At 44.1% G+C, this 18,851-nt stretch overlaps 1 protein-coding gene across 2 annotated transcripts in view; it reads right to left on the bottom strand.

Moving 5' to 3' along the window:
* Window positions 1–18,851, bottom strand: part of ATXN7 (ataxin 7) — a 213,729-nt gene that overhangs the window by 79,647 nt on the left and 115,231 nt on the right. For both annotated transcript variants that reach the window (XM_082265407.1, XM_082265406.1), the window contains one exon: window positions 14,584–14,688. In XM_082265407.1, the coding sequence (XP_082121533.1) occupies window positions 14,584–14,688 (105 nt within the window). The remainder of the gene's footprint in view (window positions 1–14,583; window positions 14,689–18,851) is intronic.

Raw genomic sequence — 18,851 nt, 5'->3', positions numbered from 1 at the left:
AATACTTTCCGTACCCACTGTATGTATGTATGTATGTATGTATATATATATATATATATATATATATATATATACACACACACACACACACACACATATATATATATATATGAGATGAAACCCTACAGAATAAAATGGTAATTGTTGCAATATTTTATGTCACACCATATTTGTGCATTGGACTTTCAAACACAATTTTTTCTGCGGAAAAAAAAAAAAACAGTAAAGTTATCCTAATTTTTTTTTTAAATAATATGAAAGATGTTACGCAGAGTAAATAGATATCCCAATGTGTCATGCTCTAAAATTGTGAACGCTTGTGGAATGGCGACAAACAGTACTTAATCTCATTAGGCGACGCCTAGGGTTACCTGTTTAGAGTTACAGAGGAGATCTAATGCTAGAATTATTTCTCTCGCTCTAACAACTGCAGTGGTACCTCACAAACCTAGTCTCAGAATTTGTTGCATCTCAGTCCTGCAGATCTCCTGCAGCCGCCTACTGTCTACATGCACGTCAGTGAGAACTACAATGGTAGCCCAGGTAAGGTTTTCTGATGGCGACAACTGTGTACCAGGCCTGCAGAATGTGTGTTGAAATGGCTACTTCTATAGTCACCAACTGAAATGCTATGGGACAGGATGACAACAGAGCGGCACACCTGGAAGATAGAGTTGTCATTCCAGAACAGGAAGTGCCTAAACAAGGGCTCTCATGGCAGGATAACCAGATCATTTAAAGAATGCTGCAGATTTAAAAATATTAAATAAGTGATGGGATTTACATTACTTCAATCAGGTTCATTGCTATTCAATAGAAGGCAATGCTTTTTAACCCTTTTAATGCCACCGGCATGTGTCATTTTTAAGAGGCAGCAGGGTGGTTTACGCACACTCCCAGCTGCTACAGACTCCGGGGAACCTATGTACAAAAACCTTGGGTACGCTATACATTACATATCCCTGCACACGCTGTAGTGAGAGCAATAATTCTAGGCCCCGGAGGTTACCAATATTACAGTGTGTAATATTACTGTATGTAATATTAGTGTATGTAAAATCCTAGCATCCACTATATTAGTATTTTATATAATGTCCAGTGTGTGTTTTTGTAATCTAATCGTGTGAAATACCTTCATTACATCGCTGCTTGGCCCTTATATAAAACACTAATAAAGTGGATTCTAGGATTTTAATGACACTAAACTAGGTTCACACGGGATTCCTGGCATTCAGGGAGGGAAGGGAAGACCGCACATTACAGCTAAATGACCTACCCCACATGTTCAGTTCCAGATTTGTGTCAAAAACTGTCTTTATTTTTCAAAACTTTAAAAAGTACAAAATATCGGCCCATACCGATATGCAATGGCCAAAATATCGGTAACGAAAAACCGATATCAGTCCATCCCTACTTTACAAATCATTGCAAAAATATCAGACGACATTAAAAAATTGGAACTACCCTGAATGCATTCTCTGGGTGTCTGCGTTCAGAAATTATATAATGTTTGGGAATTTTTAGTCGTCTTCAGACCTCGGGCCGCAAAACGGTTAATTTAATCTCAGCAATGGTAACAATGTAAATACTTCAAAGATTTCACAATGTTACACCTACTGCCAGCATAGTGCTGTACGGTCATCACATTTATTTTTATAACGCAGAATAAAATCAAACGTGTTGAGTGAACAGCCGGTGTAGGGGGCACTGTGATAAGACGATGGCATCTGTGCTGATTAATGAAGTGACTCAGGCTCCTGTGTATGCAGCAGACGTCACTGTGATTCATACACACAGCCGACAGACTCATCACAAGCGCAGTCATGGCCGTGTGAGACTTGTGCACGTCTCATAGACAGCCGACAACAATATTTCCACATTTCAGCGTTGGTGGCTCCCCCTGCTGTTCAGTCCTGGTAATGTTTCTTCCATAGAACAAGTACGACGAGTCAGCCTGCCAATAAAATGTCAGTGCTGCTAATGTTTGCACAGGGCTAATACTATGCTTAAAGTGGTTGTTAAGGCTGAAGGGTTTTTGAACCACAAACTTGTAACCTGCTACAAAAATATTTGTAATTTGCTACACCCTCAGCTGCCAGCACCGACCAACACTCATAAGCGTGCTACTGTACAATTAGATTCACAAAAGGTACAGCGCCGCTATCCCCTACTACAGTGATAGTGAACCATGGCACCCCAGATGTTTTAGAACTACATTTCCCGTGATGCTCATTCACTCTGCAGTGTAGTTGAGCATCATGGAAAATGTAGTTCCAAAACATCTGGGATGCCAAGGTTTGCCATCCCTGCCCTACTACATTCAAAACCTATGTAATGACACACACTTTTTGCTTATTACATGAAAAAATAGTAATAAACTGTATTTAAACAATACTATAGGCATGAAGGTAACCCCCCCCCCCCCCTAATACTAAGGCTCCATTCACACTACCGCAACTTGTCAGGCGACTTGTCAGCCTGACAAGTAGTGGTCCATTGACTGGTACAGGACCCGTTCTAATAGGAGCGACACAAGTCGCTCCGACTTAGAAAAAGGGTCCTGTACTACTTCGGGGCGACCTCGGAGCGACTTGCATAGACATTCATTATATGAAGTCCGTGCAAGTCGCGCCGAAGTCGCAGTACACGGGACTTCACAGGTCGCCCCCGAAGTCATGCCACTTCAGTGTGAATGCGGTCTAACAGCCCCCTCTTGATCAAGCGATGTGCAGGAGAGCCTCAGCCCTCCTAGATCCCTCTCTCTCCTCATTGGCTGAAACAGCAGCAGGAGCCATTGGATTCCACTGCTGTAAATCACAGCTAGTGAACCATTGAGTGGGGGGGGGGGGGGGGGGGGTGCGAAGTAGAGCTGTGGCTCGGTGTCTTATGGACGCATAGAGCATGGCTCGGGAGCAAGCATGCACCAGTGCCCCCATAGCAAGAGACTTCCTCTAGGGGGAACTAGTGAAGGGGGAGGAGCCAGGAGCTCCGGGGAGGAGCCAGGAGCTCCGGCGAGGGACCCAAGAAGAGGAGGATCAGGGTAACTCTGTGCAAAACCACTACACAGAGCAGGTAAGTATGACATTTTTTCTTTTTTTTTTTTTTTAAATAAAAATAACACACACAAACCTATAAGAGCTCTCTCTCTCTCTCTCCTGATTGGCTAAAACAGCAGCAGGAGCCATTGTCTCCCACTGCTGTAAATCGCAGCTAGTGAGCAGATGGGAGAGTGGGGGGCGAAGTAGACCCGCGGCTAGAAGTAGAGCCGCGGCTATTTGTCTTATGGGCACATAGAGCAGGCACCAGTGCGCCCATAGCGAGACTTCCTCTTGGGGCACTGGTCACGGGGGAGGAGCCAGGAGCTCTGACGAGGGACCCGAGAAGAGGAGGATCGGGGCAACTCTGTGCAAAACCAACTGCACAGAGCAGGCAAGTATGACATTTTTTAAAATAAAAATAACACACAAACCTATGAGAAAGTTGGCAAAGTTCGCAGGGGCAGCATTCTGAAAACTGATCTGTGGTAGATTTTCAGACTGCAGCTGACAAATTAAAGGGGTTCAGGAAGTGATGCTGCCTTCGCCTGCATGTTTTTTGTTTTTCCCCGATCCCCCCTCCCCCCAATGGGATTTTACATTAAAGCTAAAGTTTAGATATGGCAATTTTTACATAGTTCAAGGTCCAACTTGGAGCAATGTATGTTGTCATAACTGTGGGATTCCCCTGGAAGCTGGAAATCAGTATAGTAGACACCGGTGATTGCTGCTGGCTTCTGGGTCCCATGTTGAGCAGCTGGAAATACAAATACTGTAACTGCTGACTTTTAACCTAAGGGCACTTACCTGTCCAGAGATCCTGCGATGTCCTCACCCGACCTGATTCTTCAATCTGCTTCGGGTGCAGGCGTCTGCATCTTAAGTAAGGAAAGAGACAGTGAAGCCTTGCGGCTTCACAGCCAGTTTCCTACTGTGCCAGCCACGCTACGCCTTGTGGATGGTCCCATAGTCTTCTGGGACCTGTGATGCCTCTCAGAAGACTGCAGGGGAAGGGGGGGGGGGGCTTAATTTCTGGCTCAGATTGAGGCACTACATTACACAGGAGGTGGCGGAGCGGGTACCTGTCAAAACCCGGTGCCCACTCCCCCTAAAAGAGTAGCAAATGTGGCAGATGGAGGGGGGGGGGGGGAGATGTATAGAAGTGGAACTTCTCCTTTAGGTGAAGTTCTGCTTTAACTGCACATTGATTTCTTTATTTCATCTATGGGGCAGTTATGGTTGTTACAGAGGCAGGACTTCAAACATGTCTGCCTTAGTTCAAGTCTATTACCCGGTGGATTGATAGGACCAGTGAGGTTTTTTATAGAAGTGACCAGAATACGGCATTTCGAGAAAGACGTCACCAGCGATCATGGTGCGGCTGCTCCCTGATGCAGTGTTTGGCCCAATTACTTTGTTTTGCCCTTTTGAAGAAGTCACTGGATAAAACGTTGCGTCAGGGCGCAGCCACACGGTGATCGCTGGTGACGTCACATGCCATGCCGGCCGTGATCTGGAGTCCGCAGTGTTTCCAGCAGTCAGGTGAGACACTGATGTAGCAGGACCATGTGGAGACACGGGGATGATTGCTTTACCAGTTTTGCGTGTCGTGCCTTTGTTTTATTTTGTTTGGGTAGCTTTATTATGATCAATAAATTGTAATCATTTATTTTAGTATGGGAGCTTTTTTTTGATCTTTGAGGATCTTATGAACGGAAATTATTGGAAGCACTTGGAACATCCAGGAACCAGATGAAATATTGGGATTAGTGTTGTACCCAAGCGTCTTATGTGAGGCAAATTTATCTGGCGAGTTATTCACACAAAAGGGGATTCGGTGGAGCACTCCGGGTGTGGTTTGAAGTAAGAGATCTGCATGTGGGATTTTCTTTGGCACCAATTTCACTACTTTTCATTTCTTGGTTGGAGCGGTTTGGCATTTATAATTTAGGCCTCTTTCACACTTGTGCGACCTAAAAGTAGCGCGATTTTGACTGGACTGAAGCAATGCCTGTGTAATCTTGAGGTCTTTGGACCTCAAAACGCATCACAGTAGGACCAAAGATGTGCAGGGACTACTTTGAAGTCGCACAGATATGAACAGTACTCATTGGAAATCATGGATTACGACTTGTCATGTGACTTTGCAGTCTCAAGTCGCAGGACAAGTCGTGCAAGTGCGAAAGGGGCCTTAGAGGAATTTTGATATCCAGCGACTCCGAAATCCATGAACTTTAAAACGTTCTCATTTCATTAGGATTAAATGAATAAGGAGGCTGCGGAGAGACTAATACTATTGTGTTGCATGTTGATTTGCAGTTTTTTGTTCATTTACAGCATGGTGAGATATTTGATGGACTATTTGTTAAAATATAGAAACCGACTGATGCTTTTAACAGGTCATTGTAACAAGTACGACAAATTAAGTGATCAATTTACACCCTCCAAGAAGAAATACGTCGCTATTACAGGAATAACTTCTTATCTCCAACACATGTTCACAATCGAATGCTGGAAGCCTCTGCGGGGCCCGAGATGGTTATCTGTATCACAACAATGAGGCTGTAGTGCTGACATCTCTACTATACGGTGGAAACAATTCACATTCAAGTCTGAGACCTGAGCTTCTGTAAAGGGGATTTGTCATCGAGGAAAAAGCATCTGGACGGGCAACACTTCAAGGAGGATAAAACAGATTCAGGCCTGTCAATGCCAGGATTCAGGAGGACATCACATTAACAAATAGAATAGTTCATGCCACATGGCCCCTATTTGCTCTAAACAGCTCAGGCTCCACTGATGCAACGAGACTGTATTATTGCAGACGTGTTACCATGCATTGTGTTCAAGGTGAACTCCAGCCTAGTTACCTCTAATTCTTGGCATACTATGGCTATGGCTCAGTTGTTGTAGGTTTCCCTGCTCCTACAAGAATAATGGAGGGGTGTGTGGGGTGGCCCTTTCTTCCAACTGCTCCATTCAGAAAAAGACTTATTAAATAGTTAGTCTGGTTGACAAAATACACAAGTCCATCAAAAGAATTATACAATCCTATACCCACAGTTGATCCAGAGGAAGGTAAAAAAACCCCACCAAAGCATGATCCAATTTGCTCCAGCAAGGGAAAAATTCCTTCCTTATCCCCAAGAGGCAATCCGATATTCACTGGATCAACTTTATCTACAAACGTTAGTATCCAGTTATATTGCGTATATTAAGGAAAGAATCCAGGCCTTTTTCTAAAGCAACCTATTGAGCTGACCAGAACCACCTATTAAAGCGGAGTTCCGGGCACAAAATTCAATTTCTAATAATTACTGCATTGTATTCCTTACTCTCCGCTGAGTCAGAATTGGATATTCCCATAGTTTTTTTTTTTTCACTTACCTGTTTACAGAGGTTTGTATACTCACCTTTCAAAGGACTTCCTCCCTCCTGTGCCTCGGCTCTCCTCGTCACTTCCTGCCGCAATGCGTCCTGGGAGCTCTTCCTCGGCCCTCCCATGATGCACTTTGCAGTCACATGGGCGGCCGACCACTGTTCTCATTTCTTGACTCACAGGCCTACGCCCACTGGAATCAGGAAGAAGGGAAGACATTTCCCCACAACGGACTCGGCAATCCACAACAAAGATGGCGCCGCACATCAGAAATTATATAAAGTAAGATTTTATTCTTGCAAACTCATTATTTCACCATTCTAACCAGGATTAGCGGATGTATCGATGTGTAAGGGTGATTGTTAGGGGGAGATTGAAAAAAAAAAAACGATTCTGTGCCCGGAACTCCGCTTTAAGGGAGTCTGCGCCACATTTTACTGTGAAGAAACCATTCTGTATTTGGAGATGAAATCTTTTTTGCTCCAGACGTTAAGAGTGACCCCTTGTCCTCTGTGATGACCTTAAAGTGAACAACACCAAGTTCACTATATAGACCACTTATGTATTTATACATGTTGATCATATCCACCCTAATATCTCTTCTTCTCAAGAGAGACTTCAGATCCTCTAATCTTTCCTCATAACGGAGCTCCTCCATGCCGCTTAATCGGTTTGGTTGCCCTTCTCTGCACTCTCTCCAGTTCCCCGATATCCTTTTTGAGAACTGGTGCCCAAAACTGAACTGCATATTCCAGATGAGGTCTTCCCAATTTCCACATAAGGTCCTTCTAATGATTTGTACAAAATTCTTTTTACCGAAGAGGCGACCCGGACATTCATCTTGTCCATTCAGAGAAAGCCTCAGTGAAAATAATATGAGAAGTTTTTTGAGTGGAGGAGTAGAAGAGAGAGCGACCCCCCCCCCCCCCTTATATTCGCTGTAAGGTGTGGCGGGAACTCACAGCTGCTGAGCCAGAAGATTAAAGTCAATAGTGGAATGTGGCATAATACAACTAAAATTTTTTAGTGTCACCAGCAACCCTCTGGATGTAGTATACCAAGAATTAGAGGGAACTAAGCTGGACCCAGCACACTTAATTTATTTATTTTTTTTTTTTTAAAGGAGTTCAGCTTTTGGGTAGCTCATTTAATATTTTGAATGGGCTGCCAATGCACCCCAAACTAGACCGGTACCTTTTCTTGAAACACAACATATAGATAGTTCACATTAAAAATGGATGGCACCACATGGCATATCATAAAGCCTGGAACTGGAACTTACAGATGTGTAACCAGCCTGAATGTCAATAGAAGAATCTGCCAACACCTTACAACCGCATTCAGCAATACATTTCCAGCCATTGCCAAATATTAGGTCACCCCTACACTGGCATCCCATGACATGTTTAGGGTCACTTTATTCCATACATGTGATCTATTTCACTTGTCACAGGTTTTTCGAATTCTGTTCCAACTAATACTCATATTTTAACACTACTACCACACTACACAGCCAGGATTCCTGGCTCTTTAAACTGGTCATTTGACAGAGGTCACAATGCCAAATTATTGTCCAGTGAGCAGGCTGGGAATGCAGAATTGTAATGGGAAACTACAAAGCTCAACCTAATATAACCTAAACATAATGTGGCAGAGGAATGTCTGGATCACAGGACTGGCAAAATAGATCACAAATCTCTAAGTAAATAAGATCACATATACAGCACGTTGTTCACATGCATATTTAGGTGTTTTGTTTGAGAACCTGTCATAATTGTTTCTTTTCAAGAACCTAAATATTTAGTCTTCTGACACTTGTTACACAGGCATATCATTCGCGCTGTCATGAAAAACAGACAATAGAATGCGGAAATAAAAAAACTGATCTGTATACATCCCCATATATCCGTTTTCCCCATGCCCATTCCCACACTGTGTGCATATTATATATACATACATACACACTATATTGTCAGCCTTTACACACACATGCATTTTAATGGCTTCTTAGTCCGTAGGGTTCAATATGGAGTTGGCCCCCCCTTTGCAGCTATAACAGCTTCAAGTCTTCTGGGAAGGCTGTCCACAAGGTTTAGGAGTGTCTATGGGAATGTCTGACTATTCTTCCAGCAGCGCTTTTGTGAGGTCAGGCACTGATGTTGGACAAGAAGGCCTGGCTTGCAGTCTCCGCTCTAATTCATCCCAAAGGTGTTCTATCGGGTTGAGGTCAGGGCTCTGTGCAGGTCAGTCAAGTTCCTCCACCCTAAACTTGCTCATCCATGTTTTTATGGACCTTGCTTTGTGAACTGGTGGGCAGTCATGTTAAAACAGGAAGGGACCGTCCCCAAAGTGTTCCCACAAAGTTGGGAGCATGAAATTGTCCAAAATGTCTTGGTATGTTGACACCTTAAGAGTTCCCTTCACTTGAACTAATGGGCCAAGTCTAACCCCTGAAAGACAACCCCACACCATAATCCCCCACCCCCCTCCATCAAAGGATTTGGAACAGTGCACAAAGCAAGGTTCATAAAGACATGGATGAGTGAGTTTGGGGTGGAGGAACTTGACTGACCTGCACAGAGTCCTGACCCCAACCTGATTTAACACCTTTGGGATGAATTTGAGCGTAGACTACAAGCCAGGTCTTTTCCCCAACATTAGTAAAGCAAGAAGTTTCCAGGCGCTCCCTGGGTAACTTATGTATGGGAGGGTGGAAGCAATTGCTATCCGATGAGCCACAATCAGTGTCTTCTTGCTGCCAGCCAAAAAGCATGGGATGAAGTGCTGGAAAGGTTACGACGTTCATTGGCAGCGCACAGGACAACACTATGGTAATCCAAGGAGGATGCAGTGGTCGGTGAATGGGAACTTCGTTTATTGGTAAAATCAGGAACAAAAAGTACATACCACACTGGGACCTGAGTCAGGCAGGGGCATTGTCCAAGGTGGAAAAGCTGGATTAAGGATGACAAGTGTGCCGAATGCTGCGGTTTGCGGAGGATGGTGGCTGTGGAAAAGCCTTGCCGGAACCAGCAGGCGTGAAGATTGCCAGTTACTGCGGCGCACAAAGCCCTTGTGCGGTATCGAAGTGGAGTCACTCGCCTAGCAGTAAACCAAGATGGAACGCAAGTGTTCTCGTTGCCATTTCGCGTAAATGCGCTTTATCAAGTCACAGAAAAGTGACGGCCAATCTTTGCGCCGGGTAGTTCCGGCGAGGCTTTTCCACCATCACACTGCGACATTTGGCACACTTGTCATCCTCAATCCAGCTTTTCCACCTTGGACAATGCCCCTGCCGGACTCGGGACCCGGTGTGGTATGTACTTTTTGTTCATGATTTTACCAATTAACAAAGTTTCCATTCACCGAACACTACATCCACCTTGGATTACCATAGTGTTTTCCTGTGTGCTGCCAATGAATGTGGTCTCCAACATCAGTGCCTGACCTCACAAATGCACTTCTGGAAGAATGGTCAAACATTCCCATAGACACACTCCTAAACCTTGTGGACAGTCTTACCAGAAGAGCTGAAGCGGTTATAGCTGCAAAGGGTAGGCCAAATCAATATTGAACCCTACGGACTAAGACTGGGATGCCATTAAAGTTCATGTGGGTGTAAAGGCAGGTGCCACAATACTTTTGACAATATAGTGTAGACACATGACCAATGTTTATATATTATTCCATAAACTGACTTTTACTTAACTGATGCATACTAATGATACCAGTTTAGATTAGTATGCTTGCATTGAAATAGAAAAGAATAAAACCTATTCTGTTTCTAATCAAGGACTTCAATGGACATGAATGTATACTGATTGTCATAAGAAATCTTCCACATACCCATTGAAATAAAGTTTTGGCTTAGTTTACTTTATATCATACATATGCAGTTTATCTCTGAAAGATTTAAAATTTTGCCCTTTTATTTAGCTTGTATTCTCCCTCCGGAATGTACTCTATTGCCATGGGTGGTCATCTGAGCTCTGAGATTTGTGGCTCTACAAAACCGCCAGCTTGACTCCAGTGGGCAAAACAGCATTACATAAGGCTTCAGGCACACTGGTTTATTGGAAACGCTGTATCTCCTGACAGGAGAAAATCAGTGTTCTAAACTTACCTAAGCTGGAGGACTGTACTGTAGCTGTGAGAAATATGAACTACAGGACTTGGTTAAATACTGTTATGGATATTTGGGAGCTGGAAGACAGCATGTGTTTATCAGAGTTCAGAGCAGCATCACAGCTTTAAAATCATATCTAAACCCAAAAGTAAAAATGTAATATATTGCAATGTATCAGTCCTTAGATATAGTGACTGCATTCGTTTAACATTTAGGCTTTTTTTTTTTACCCTTTTTGCACCAGGCAATCCTGCAAACACGACATTTCCGGTCCCAGGGTGGCCATGTTCTCTTCTGTACTCAACCAATGGAGAATGCCAGGGATCTCACTAAGCTACTCTGATTCCTTACCTCCATTACATAGGTAGGTGTTCTTTTGTAGCTAACAGAAGGTAGCTGGGAAAACGGATTAGACTGTTTGATACTTCAAACAAGTGACCGCTCTAAAGTTCACCTGCGTCTCCCAGTATGGACATTGTGCAGGTACAGCCTTTGGAGCCAGTCCTTGCTCCATTAATCACCCTGCCTCCAGACCACCTACCCCTGTGGCGATTCACCTTTACAGGTTTAACTAACCTAACCATCGCCCGCCCCTCCGCTGTAATAATGAAGTAAAAATCACGCAATCCCCTGGCTTTCAGAACACTAAGTGTCGTATGTGTGCTTTATTAAAAAAAACGTTCTATACCTGATATAATAGCGCCGCTCGGCGGTCACGTGACCGGCCGGCTCTCTCCTTCTTCCAACTAACGTCAGCAGGGGAATTTCGGCCCCTTCCGCTGTACCTGTCAGATCGGTAGAGAGGAGAGCCTACCAGTCACGTGAGCGGCGCTATTAAATCAGGTATAAAACTGTTTTTTTTTTTTTTTTTTTTAACAAAAGCACACATACAGGACACTTCGTATTATATAAGCCAGGGGATTGTGTGATTTTTACTAAGTGGGCTTACAACCACTTTAAAACATAAAAACACATCAGAATTGGGTGGATCAGCATGGCAGCATGTTTGCGCTCGTGTTGACTGGCCAAAGATGCGAGCATCGAGTGCCTTTTTTGCAAGTTCAATATATCAGTCCACTGCACAGGAAGTTACTGAAAATTGTGGGCAGGACAAACCGTTATTTTTCTACACTTGTAAAAAATGCACTTAGATGTGGCGGCTGCATTCTTTTTTCAGGCTAGGAATGGGTAAGCTGTAAAATCCATGTGCGTTTAGGGGAGTAGTATGATTTCCTGCGGGAGCACTATTTCTGAAAACCGCTGCAATACAAAGCAATGAGAGTCTGACAGCGCTTGCAACCATAAGAGGCTATTTACATGGAATCAAACATGCAGCGATTCCGTGGATGATCAGTCCTAGACTCATACAGTTTGCATCTAGGCTAACCATCCACAGGCAATTTCTGCATGTCCGATTGCATGCGTATGGCCGCCAGCCTCTTATTGCTTTGCATGGCAGCTGTTTGTAGAAATCCCACTGAGTCTCCCATAGGAAATCGTAATCTGACCTTAAATGCAGATGTGAATGAGACCTAAAATGTTTGTTTTTGGGTTTAGAGATCCTTGAAAGCCCAAATGAAGTTTTCTTATGAATTACTGCAATGGAGTCACACTGCATTAAGTGTAATAGATTTGGGAGTCTTTATTTTTTTCCTAACACTTTATTTTGCTTCAGGTTTTGTTAGCCCCTCATCACTGCCTCCTACCTGTTATGTCACAGCATTATTCCAAAATGGATTAAATTCATTGTTTTCCACAAAATTCTACAAACAATACCCCATAATGACAACGTAAAAGAAGTTGGTTTGAAATCTTTGCAAATTTATTAAAAATAAAAAAATTCCATGTACATAAGTATTCACAGCCTTTGCTTTGACACTCAAAACTGAGGTCAGGTGCATTCTGTTTCCACTGATCATCTTTATGTTGTTTCGACAACTTGGGAGTCCACCTGTGGTAAATTCAGTTGATTGGACATCATGTGGAAAGACACACACCTGTCTATATAAGGTCCCACAGTTAACAGTGCCTATCAGAGCACAAACCAAGCCATGAAGTTCAAGGAATTGTCTGTAGACCTCCGAGACAAAATTATATAGAGGCAGAGATCTAGGGAAGGGTACAGAAACATTCCTGCAGCATTGAAGGTCCCAATGAGCACAGTGGCCTCTATAATCCGTAAATGGAAGAGGTTTGGAACCACCAGGACTCTTCCTAGAGCTGGCTTCCCGGCCAAACTGAGTGATCGGGGGAGAAGGGCCTTAGTCAGGGAGGTGACCAAGAACCCAGTGGTCACTCTGACCATGAGAAACAAAATTCTCTGGTCTGATGGAACTCTTTGGCCTGAATGGCAAGTGTCATGTCTGGAGGAAACCAGGCACTGCTCATCACCTGGCCAATACCAACCCTACAGTGAAGCATGGTGGTGGCAGCATCATGCTGTGAGGATGTTTTTCAGCTGCAGGAACTGAAAGACTAGTCAGGATTGAGGGAAAGATGAATGCAGCAATGTACAGAGACATCCTTGATAAAAACCTGCTCCAGAGTGTTCGGGACCTGAGACTGGGATGAACTTCCAACAGGACAACGACCCTAAGCACACAGCCAAGATAACAAAGAAGTGGCTACGAGACAACTCTGTGAATAACCTAGAGTGGCCCAGCCAGAACCCAATTGAACATCTCTGGAGAGATCTGAAAATGGCTGTGCACTGACGCTCCCCATCCAACCTGATGGAGCTTGAGAGGTCCTGCAATGAAGAATGAGAGAAACTGCCCACAAATAGGTGTGCCAAGCTTGTAGCATCATACTCAAAAAGACTTTAGGCTGTAATTGGTGCTTCCACAAAGTATTAAACAAAGGCTGTAAATACTTATGTACATGGGATTTTTTTTTTTTTTTAATAAATTTGCAAAGATTTCAAACAAACTTCTTTCACGTTGTCATTATTGGGTAGAGTTTGTAGAATTTTGAGGAAAATAATGAATTTAATCCATTTTGGAAAAAGGCTGAAACATAACAAAATGTGGAAAAAGTGAAGTGCCATGAATACTTTCCAGATGCACTGTATGCAGACTGATTTTACTGTTGTGGGTTTAGTAACACCTTAAGCCCCCATTCACACTAGCGCGACTTGTCAGGCGACTTGGTTGCCTGACAAGTCGCGGTGGGTCGCTCGCCATTGATTAGCACAGGACACGTTCTAATAGGAGCGACACAAGTCGCTCCGACTTAAAAAAAAAGGTCCTGTACTACTTTGGGGCGACCTGCATTGACTTCAATGATATGAAGTCCGTGCAAGTCGTGCCGAGGTCACGGTGCACGCTGTGCACCGCGACTTCACAGGTCGCCCCACCAAGTCGTGTCACCCCTGTCTGAACAGGGTCTTAATGTAACTATAAACTGATGTTGGATGACCTATTTCCTTGTTTACGCCAAATAGGCTACATTCACACCAGGGATTAAAGGCGGCGTGAATTGCAGTAGCAGGATTCTTCTGTTTAAAGCTGCGGATGAGAGCAGCCAGGAGCGCCTGCAGTAAATCACTGGTTGCGTGGAAAGCCGCAAATAGCTGAGGCTACCGGCGATCAGTCGATCAGAGTGAACAGAGTGAACCGGGTCAGCGGCTGCACCTAGCTGGGTGGTAATCTTTTTTTCAACAGGAAGAAAGAAGCAACAAGGAAATGTAAAAAGATGACAAGAGCTCCACCTGCTGACAGGATAGAAATTTAATTTCAATTTCAAATTTACTGGACAAAAAAAAAAAAAAAAAAAAAAACAAAGTTCTAGTTTTGACCATGACAAAAATATACACACCATCTACAAAGTTCACTTTCATGCTGGAAGGCCCCCTTTCCTGTTGAATCAACTACCAGATCAATATGAAGACTGAAAACCAATAATTTGTGTTAAATCCTTCAAGAATATTTTCATTTTGGGCTGTCAATGACAGGCACTTTACAAAACATTAAAAAGGGATGAACAAAATATGCCATCTTTAATCCTGATTTAACAACGTTATTAAGTCATAGTTAAGCACTTACCATAATGTGATTGAAATGCTTGCGGCTTTATGACCTGATTACATTGGCTACACACAACTAGATAAAACTCATCGTAGGCCGGGCACAGTCCAAATATCGGCATGTCTGTGAAAATAAAATAAGGGCATCCTTTAGCATTATGAATGCTAAGATAGCAAATAAGTAAACAAATTAAAAAAAAAAACACACTGATCTTCAACTGGCAGTCTGCAGCAGCTAGAAAATGTAAAAAAATAAATAAGATGCAATTTGTAAACTTTTATGGTTAATATGACCTCAAATAAACAGCAGTTAAATAATCTCTAGGCGAAACATACTTTTTTCAGACATATTATACATTGTTGGCACCATGTCAACATATCCGGTCTTTAACCACTTGCCGACCAGCCGCTGTAGTTTTACGGCAGTAGGTTGGCTCTGTCCCGCGAAACGACGTTACATGTACGTCGCTTCACGGGGCCGCTAGTGGGGAAGTGCGCCGCCTGGCTACGGGGGGAGCCAATCAGCAGGTTTGGCAGCCGCAATGCCCGCTGGGCACCTGTGATCGCTCCCTGTGGAGATAGAATGCCGGTCTGCCGTTGTAAACGCGGCAGACCGCTGTTCTGTCAGTTATGAATACAGGGATCCTGTGTTCCTCTTATTTAGGAACACAGGCCTCTGTGTTCATTCAGCAAGCCCATCCCCAACACAGTTAGAAGGCACCCCCAGTGACAAATTTAACCCTTTGATCGCCCAAGTGTTAACCCCTTCCCTGCCAGTGTCCATAGTACAGTCATTAGTACAGTAACAGTGCATATTTTTAGCACTGATTACTGTAGTAATGTCACTGGACCCAGTAAAAGTGTAAAAAATGTCAGGTGTCTGATCTGTCCGCCGCAATGTCGCAGTCTCGCTATAATCACTGATCACCGCCATTACTAGTATAAAAAAAAAAAATATATAAATTACATAAATCTTTCCCTTAGTTTGTGGACGCAAAATATTTTGCGCAAACCAATCAATATACACTTATTGTAGAAGAATACATATTGGCCTAAAATAATAAAAACAAATTTAAAAATCACATTTTTTCATGGAAATGTTATGTAGTAGAAAGTAAAAAATATATATATTTTTTTCAGAATGGTCACTTTTTTTTTTTATAGCCCAAAAAATAAAAAAGGAGAGAGGCGATCAAATACCACCAAAAGAAAGCTCTATTTGTAGGGGAAAAAAAAGACATCAATTATATTTGGGTACAGCGTCGCACGATCATGCAATTGTCAAAGTAACGCAGTGCCGTATCGCACAAAATGGCCTGGTCATTAAGGGGGTAAAGCCTTATGGCCCAGAAGTGGTTAAAGACAGTCAGGAATGGGAATCTGTGAGAATAAATAAAAAAAAAAAAAATTGGATTTTTGACTTACAGTAAAATCCATTTCTCTGATGTTAATTGACAGACACAGCTTCTGATCTTCGTAACCATAGGGTTATACTGCCCCCTACAGGAGTAGGAAAGGCAGAAAAAAAAAAAAAATCTGGCTACACCTATGTTGTCAGAAGAATTACAACTCCACAGAGGGGTGGGGGTGCAGTGTTCATCAATGATAATCAGAGAAATGGATTTTACGGTAAGTCAAAAATCCCATTTTCTCTTTCGTTCATTGATGGACACAGCTCCTGACCTTCTTAACCATTGTGACATCAGAAAGCAGTGTTAAACATGAGGGGTTGGAACAGTGAAAAATAAACTCCCAAGGCTAACTATAGCCAACCAGGTAAAGAGGAGCTCATCTGAAAAAAAAACAAAAAACAAAACAATACACCCTCAAAGAGGGTGCGGCCAAAGGAAGCATCCGCAGATGCCAACACATCCACATTAAAGAACTTTGTGAAACTGTGCGCCGACGACTAGGTGGCCGCCTTGCAAACCTGCGTCACTGACGCCTGACGGAAGGCCCAGGAGGCACTGAGCGCCCGAGTAGAATGCGCCTTGACAGGGAAAGATAGAACCGGACTCTTGATGGAATAGACCCGAACCACCGTCTGATTCACCTGGAAATGGTCGCAGAGGAAGCAGACAACCCTTCCCGAGGCCCATCCATGAGCACAAATAGTGTGTCTGACTTCCTAAAAGACTCCATAGCTGCCAGGTACACCCTAATTGCCCGGACTACATCCAAGGCATGCAAAGCAATTTCCTTTGGATGTTTTGGCCTGGGACACAGAGAAGGCAACACAATGTCTTCATTCAAAATAAAATCAGAGGCAACCCGAGGAAGGGACGGCGGACAGAGGTGAAGAACCATCTTATCTCTGTGAACCACCCATGAAGGTGAATGACAGGATAACACCGCCAATTCTTACACCATGCTTGCAGAGGTAATAGCCACCAAAAAGGCCACCTTCGGAGACAGCGTAAACAAAGGAATCTCCTGGTGATTCTCAAAAGGAGGCTTTTGGAAGACTGAAAGCACCAAATTGAGGTCCCAAGGTGGCAACAGAGACTGCACTGGAGGGGGTCAAGTGCCTAACTCCCTGAAGAAAAGTATGTACCAGGGAGTATGTAGCCAAAGGCTGACACCTGACCCTTGATAGTACTCAAGGCCAGTTTTTGCTCAACCCCCCCATTGAAGGAAGGTCAAGATCACAGCCACTGAAAAAGAGTGAGGATGAACCCCAAGAGACTAACACCATGCCATGTACGTCTTCCGCATACGATGGTAGATCTTCCTAGAAGTAGATTTCCTAGCTTTAAACAGCACTGGAATCACTGACTCAGACAAACCTCTATCCATCAGCACCTGGTGTTCAACAGCCAAGCTGTCAAAGCCAGCGACTGTAAAGAGAATGGCAGATTGTTCCTGGGGACAGCAGATCCTCCCTGAGAGAAAGCTTTCAAGGAACATCGGCGACCAGCTTCACCAGATCGGCGTACCAAGCCCCGTGAGGACAGTCTGGGGCCACTAAGATGACTAGAATCCCTTCTGCCTCGTTCCTGTGTAGAAGTTTTGGCAGAAGCTTGAGGTAAATCAGAAGTCGTAAATCAGACGATACTGACCCCACGGGGCCACCAGCGCATCTGTAATCAACCTGCCAATTTTCCACCCCATGAATGTGGGGATGGAACAATCCGTTCTGTCTACCTTGTAATGCCGGCTACCTCCAGAGCCTCCAGGACACTTCTTGTGCCCCCCTGGTGATTGACATAAGCCATGACCGTGGCATAGTCCGATTGATGCGCACTGGACATCCCTGAATACGATCCACCCAATGTTCCAGGCAGTCTGATCACTTGGAGTTCCAAGACATCCAGATCCCCTGAGCAGAGCTTGGAGCTGAGGACGCCTCCCCAACTGGACAGGCTGGCATCCGTGGTGACCGCTGTTCAATACAAGGGGAGGAAGGATTTGCCCAGCTGAAGCACTGGAGAATGAAGCCACCATATCAGGGACTTCGTTCCCCAGATCGGATTTTCCAGAGATTGCGGATTCTTGTGCAAGTCCGGAGGGATGACCATCTGCTGGACAGCAGGAGACGAATTGCAGCCTGCAGATTCTGGAGTTTGTCCAAAGGAAGGAGCACTATGGCTAAGGTCGAGTCGAGAGTTAGACCCAGATAGTCCAGCTTTGTGGACAGAACCAGAGCAGACTTCTGAAAATTCAGAATCCAGCCTAACTCCCTCAAAAGTTCATATGGTGATTTCCAGATTTTCCACCAGAGCAGTAGGAGACTCTGCTCGCAGAAGGAGGTCATCAAAGTAGCCCAGTACCACCATCCCCCATTGGCGCAACGCTAGGACCAGGGTCAACACTTTTGTGAAGACCGAGGAGCAGAGGGGAGACCAAAGGATAACGCCACAAACTGATAATGCTCCTCTCCCACGGCAAAGCGGAGGAAGCACTAGGTGATGACACATTGGAATGTGAAGGTAAGCGTTCTTGATGTCAATGGGGGCAAGAAAATCCCCCTGTGCAGGGAAGCCACCTCCATGCGAATGGACTCCATTCTGAACTTCTGCACCCGCAAAAAGCATTTCAGCGCCTTGAGGTCCAGAATTGGATGCCCCTTGCCTTCTGCCTTCCTTCCTGGGGACTGTAAACAGGTTTGAGTAAAACCTCTGAAAAGATTCCAAAGTGGGAACCGGGACAATTACCCTTTGAAGTAAAAGGTCTTGCACCGTCCCAAAAAGAGCCTGTAAGCGTACTGGGGGACAGTCGCACGTTGGAAGGAAGAACCTTACCAGAGGGTAAGAACGAAACCCAATCTTGTAGCCTGACTGTATGACT

This window comes from Pelophylax lessonae (assembly GCF_965119305.1).
Source record: "Pelophylax lessonae genome assembly, chromosome: 8".
Lineage (NCBI taxonomy): Eukaryota > Metazoa > Chordata > Amphibia > Anura > Ranidae > Pelophylax > Pelophylax lessonae.
The sequence above is the reverse complement of the archived record's forward strand: the minus strand, read 5'-3'. Positions and strand labels throughout refer to the sequence as shown.